This window comes from Haliotis rubra, unplaced genomic scaffold (genome assembly GCF_003918875.1).
Source record: "Haliotis rubra isolate DU_JTF1 unplaced genomic scaffold, ASM391887v1 Scf939, whole genome shotgun sequence".
NCBI classification, from domain to species: Eukaryota; Metazoa; Mollusca; class Gastropoda; order Lepetellida; family Haliotidae; genus Haliotis; species Haliotis rubra.
Genome location: NW_025767678.1, coordinates 250,852 through 257,291, shown reverse-complemented (window position 1 = coordinate 257,291; position 6,440 = coordinate 250,852). Strand labels below are relative to the sequence as shown.

Here is a 6,440-nt window from a genome sequence, read left to right as displayed (position 1 = left end):
AGTGAGATCCCATGCCATACTCTGAGCTCAGGTAGCTATTTGTGTAGATGTCTTCGTGAACATTATCGTTTTAGGTAGGCAACTGCAAGGGACATTTAAGGGTTCATGAATGAAGGCATGTTATAAAATCCATTGTCAGTTTGACAATATGCATCCTGGTATATCGGAGTGTCTCTGGATATAGTGCAGGTCAAGATTCTTCTGACATTGTAATTGTTGGATGTATTTCATTTGATGTTTAGGATTAAATTATGAAGCTTTTGATACTACAGCACATACATGTTATACCATGTTATACCACAAACACCAGAATGCAATACAGTCACTAAGTTACATCACAAACACCAGAATACAACAGAGTCACTAAGTTACATCACAAACACCAGATTACAATACAGTCTCTTAGTTACATCACAAACACCAGATTACAATACAATCACGTAGTTACACCACAAACACCAGAACACAATACAATCTCTAAGTTACACCACAAACACCACACTACAATACAGTCACTAAGTTACCCCACAAACACCAGATTACAATACAGTCACTAAGTTACATCACAAACACCAGAATACAACACAGTCACTAAGTTACATCACAAACACCAGATTACAACAAAGTCACTAAGTTACATCACAAACACCATATTACAATACATTCACTAAGTTACATCACAAACACCAGATTACAATACAATCACGAAGTTACACCACAACACCAGATTACAATACAATCACTAAGTTACATCACAAACACCACATTACAACACAGTCACTAAGTTACACCACAAACACCAGAATACAATACAATCACTAAGTTACATCACAAACACCAGAATACAACACAGTCACTAAGTTACATCACAAACACCAGAATACAATACAGTCACTAAGTTTCATAAAAAGTTTCGTATCACATTCGATGCATTAACTGTACAGGGACCAAAGAGCAAAACGAAACGTACATACTTGGTGTTAAACAGCAGGGTGTCAAAATCCATAAGGTCATTTTCAAGTTCAACACTGCATTGCTGTTAAGAGGTAACACACACACACACACACACACACACACACACACACACACACACACACACACACACACACCACGTTGTATCAGAAAATATGTTGTAACCAGCTGTGAGCTGAGAATTCAGTTTTCACAAGTAGTCGAATAATGGACCATTCACGGATTAGGTTCTTGATTAGTTAAACAATGCGTGAGTGAGTGAGTTTAGTTTGACGCCGCACTCAGCAATATTCCAGCAATATGGCGGCGGTCTGTAAATAATCGAGTCTGGACCAGACAATCCAGTGATCAAGAGCATGAGCATCGATCTGCGCAATTGGAAACCGATGACATGTGTCAACCACGTCAGCGAGCCTCTTACGACAAGCATGGGTTACTGAAGGCCATTATTCTAACCCGGACCTTCACGGGTCTAATTTTTTTTTTGCAATGACTTTGTTACTGGAAATGGTCAAAAGGCAGTTGTAATAAGGAGCCGCAGCCCTGGCCGAAGGGTAAGGCGTGATACGAAGTGTATAGAAATTCAGTCTGCCCTCTTCATAATTAGCTGTTGAATATATGGATAGACCAAACACTAATTACATATCACCGCTGATCCAGTTAAGTTCATCACGCAATACAGTAATTGTAAGGCTTGTTGGTGTGTGATCATGTATATGTCCATTGTAGCAGTGTTATGTTGTGGGAGAGATAAGGTTGGGGTTTACACGTTATTAGGCCCCTTTCTCTGTGAAATTCACAGTTTTAAATAGGAGCCCCCTACCAAAATAAGAAATGTTTTGGTTTTATTTAACAGTAAGCGTATTAAAACTGTTAAGACATATGTACTTTTTCATCATATAAATCCAATAAATCTTTATTGTGCTGCGAGGGATATTTAATAAGTATTAAATCATAAGACATTATGTGTATATTAGCCAGGTTTAGTAGTGGGCAGTTAATTGGAAACTGTACTTTGGGTGGAAAAGATAAATTGTCTGTATGTAAACATTGTACTGTTATACAAAATGAACAACACGTACTTCTTGAAAGGGAAATGTTTATTGCAAATGTAAATCTACATCCTTACACTTTGTCACTCAATTGATAATAATACATTATTAAATATGGCATTATGTCTGCTCTGGGTGTAAAGAAGGAATCGAGAACAGGTTCGCTGTAATTCTACTCATATTATGTCCACTGAATATTTGTGCAAAGGGTCATGTACCCTTTTCTACAAATAAGGACGAATGATCTAATGCACCATGCTAGTGATCGAGCGAGCTTAAGGTGCCGGGATCGAGCCCACCTGTGACCACCCAGTTCACCCAGCCGTCAATGGGTACCTCGAAAGGATGGGAAAGCCACATTAACTTGGTGCGCCTAAATGGCTGAAAAAGGTGTATAGTCCCCAGGGAGTTGAGATTGACATCCAATGATCGAGGGGAAAACAAAGCGCCTTTGAGCAGCTGAGCTGGATACAAATATTAGTATGTTAGTGAATCTTGAATCTTGAAGATACTCAGGACGAACAGGCTCCTGATAAACACAGCTCTGCACAACGAACTCCCATACCAAGATCACAGGGATACACGTGACCCTGACAACACTGTCATTCGTTAACCCTACAGCAAACGGTTATAGGGAACACAATTTCAGCTCCCGAACCCTGACAATAGATACAAAACACTGCTTGACTAAAATTATAAACATGGAAACAAGTTTTAGTATGTAACTACTCGCAGACACACCCTGTGAACAGAGCAGTGCCTTTGACAGGCTATTGAGAATAGTCGTATCACAGGAAGTACTCTTGATCTCGTTTATTGGAAACGCACTGATGTAGTACATGTAATTGGAAACGCGTTGATCGAGAAGTAGTAAATCATATCACAAGGAACACAAATCTTGTAAATTCATCTTCACACACATAGAGGTCTCAGTTACTGCTGGAGAAAGCAGTACTAGTACTACCCACATGGAATTAAACATTTTCTCCGGGCTGCTCGAAATAGCGAGAAAGTTTGCATTTACATAGACTAATCCAAGTCATATCCACAAAATATGAATATCTATAACGATGCAAAATAATTCAAGGTACAAAGAACAGGCTTGGAATCTGACATCAATTCCAAGTTGAGGTAAAGGTGATTAGCATTGAAGCAAATGTCACATACGCGGAACTGTTCACAATGACAGAATATCAGTCCACCTTGATGAACCTAATATACAAATGGATTAATTTAGAAATTTAAGTAATTTCACAAATAGTGTAGTATCCCTATGTACACATTATGCTTTGCATTCTAAGTTTAAGCTAAAGATAACATACACCGATACCAGTAAGTGTGTCTTCATTGATTCAGCACTGCTTCACACACCTGTATCTAACCTCACACATAAATGTCGTTTTCCGACTGGCTGAGGGCTCTCCTATTATTTTCAATGTACCCCGCTTACAAACGAACAAGGGGCGGTAAGTTAGCCTAGTGGTTAAAGCGTACATATATTAACATACCACAATAAAAATTATTCTGACTTGTATACGGTACACGAAGTTCAAAGGGTATTCAAATGATACTAACTGGCACTAAATATCAGTTTTCCCCAGTCTCAAAGTATATTATATATTCTCAGTTATAGAATAGAATCCTCAGTCACACAGTACATTAGATATACTCAGTCACAATGTACATTAGATATACTCAGTCACACTGTACATTAGATATACTCAGTCAGACTGTACATTAGATATACTCAGTCACACTGTACATTAGATATACTCAGTCATATAGTATATTAGATATACTCAGTCACACAGTATACTAGATATACTTAGACACACTGTACATTAGATATACTCAGTCACACTGTACATTAGATATACTCAGTCATATAGTATATTAGATATACTCAGTTACACAGTATACTAGATATACTTAGACACACTGTACATTAGATATACTCAGTCACACTGTACATTAGATATACTCAGTCATACAGTATATTAGATATACTCAGTCACACAGTATACTAAATATACTCAGACACACTGTACATTAGATATACTCAGTCACAGTGTACATTACATATACTCAGTCATATAGTATATTAGATATACTCAGTCACACAGTATATTATATATACTCAGACACACTGTACATTAGATATACTCAGTCACACTGTACACTAGATATACTCAGTCACACAGTATATTAGATATAATCGGACACACTGTATTTCATATATACTCAGTCACACAGTATACTAGATATAATCAGACACACAGTATATTAGATGTACTCAGTCACAATTTACATTAGATATACTCAGACACACAGTATATTAGATATACTCAGTCACACTGTACATTAGATATACTCAGACACACTGTTTTTTATACATACTCAGTCACACAGTATACCAGATATACTTAGTTACGCCATACATGAGATATATTCATTCAAACCATACGGTCAGAAATACTCATTCACACTATATATTAGATATACTCAGTCACACTGTATATTAAATGTGATGATTTGTCAACATCAGGTCAATCAATCTGCAGTCAGGAGGTCGTTGTAAATGTAGTTAATTGTAATATTTACAAATACAATGATCACTTGAGAAAGAATCAAAGGTTTATACTGTGTTACTGAAACTGAATACTTTGATTTCATCTGAACTGTAATAAGAAACATAAACACGGCCGTGTCCATCTACACAAACTCCAAGCGGGGCCAAGACGCCATCATCTTTAGTGAGTATGTTTCTGACAAACTGTCCTGACTCAGTAAGGTGAACAACAGTATTTCGGAAGTAGTCAGTAGCCAGGATGTCACCTGTGCTGGTACTTGTGATACCACGTGGACTTTCCAGTGTTGTGTGTCCTGTTGTACGGAAGGTAAACACAACGTCCCCTTCAGCTGTCAGGCACAGGACACGCCCGGAACTGCCATCCGACACAAGGATGTTTCCTGTTCCTGTTGTACAAAGAAAGCCAGGAGAATGTATGATTTCCTTTCCACTATCTATAGGTTTAATTGACTTTAGGACGTTTCCTCTCATGTCCAGAATATCAACACATTTATCAACATAAGAACCTGCTGCTAGTGTTGATGGTGTCATAGACGTTATACCTCGGTACTCTTTGCTGGTCTTGATGGTCGACAGCAGCACCAGGTCAGGGTTCACTTCAACAGTTACAATCTGCCTGTTATGCATCACAGTGACAGCCACCTGGTTGTGTTTCAGCCTTGTTATACTCCACGGTGAATCTCCCAGTTGGAGCTTGCTGTGATGTCGCTGTTTGTTCCTGGTGTAGAAGGACTTCACCCTGTTGTGGTTGTCTGTTACAACCACTGTGTCTGTACCATTCACCAGCAACACCGTTACGTCAGTAGGGTATACATAATTGCTATCTCCAGCTACCTTAACGCTAATGCAGTCCTGTAACACAGGAGCAGCCTTCAGGTCCAGCACGTTACTGGTGTCCTGTAACACAGGAGCAGCCTTCAGGTCCAGCACGTTACTGGTGTCCTGTAACACAGGAACAGCCTTCAGGTCCAGCGCGTTACTGGTGTTCTGTAACACAGGAGCAGCCTTCAGGTCTAGCACGTTACCAGTGCCTTGTGACACAGGAGGAGCCTTCAGGTACAGCACGTTACTGGTGTCCTGTAACACAGGAGCAGCCTTCAGGTCCAGCACGTTACTGGTGTCCTGTAACACAGGAACAGCCTTCAGGTCCAGCGCGTTACTGGTGTTCTGTAACACAGGAGCAGCCTTCAGGTCTAGCACGTTACCAGTGTCTTGTGACACAGGAGGAGCCTTCAGGTCCAGCACGTTACTGGTGTCCTGTAACACAGGAGCAGCCTTCAGGTCCAGCGCGTTACTGGTGTCCTGTAACACAGGAGCAGCCTTCAGGTCTAGCACGTTACCAGTGTCTTGTGACACAGGAGGAGCCTTCAGGTCCAGCACGTTACTGGTGTCCTGTAACACAGGAGCACCCTTCAGGTCCAGCACGTTACTGGTGTCTTGAGATAGCATAGGAACACGGGTTCACCAGGACTGGCTCACCAACAACAAGATCTGGAGCAATCAGACTGCCAGCTACCACAAGGGAGTACCTGTGAGATATGCTGTCACTTCTGATGATCCGGATCTTGGTGGAGGTCTCATCAAACACTGCCCTGTATGATGCCTCCGTTTCTGCTGACGTGGACTCTGGCAGTTGGTGCTGATCATAGTCATCACGACAACCGGTAGTGGAACACTTTTGCTCACTCAGTACAGACTCAATCGTGTGACTGATGACATGGGCTCGATAATGTCGAAACAGTGACAGATCACAGCTCAGAAATGATGGCACAGGGGCTGTGAGGTGTTGTACATCAAATCTGAGCCAGCCAGACGGATTGTACTGT

The 6,440-nt window shown here is 40.5% G+C and overlaps 1 protein-coding gene across 1 annotated transcript; it reads right to left on the bottom strand.

The window, feature by feature from the left end:
- Positions 1-4,364: 4,364 nt before the first annotated feature.
- On the bottom strand, positions 4,365-5,536 carry LOC124264704. Its single transcript, XM_046699469.1, has one exon. It carries the CDS (start codon positions 5,239-5,241, stop codon positions 4,660-4,662), a length of 582 nt encoding a protein of 193 aa, XP_046555425.1. The 5' UTR covers positions 5,242-5,536; the 3' UTR covers positions 4,365-4,659.
- Positions 5,537-6,440: the final 904 nt, after the last annotated feature.

Coding starts and splice junctions, on each gene's coding strand:
- LOC124264704 (XM_046699469.1), bottom strand. CDS start 5,241: ATGCATAACAGGCAGATTGTAACTGTTGAAGTGAACCCTGACCTGGTG.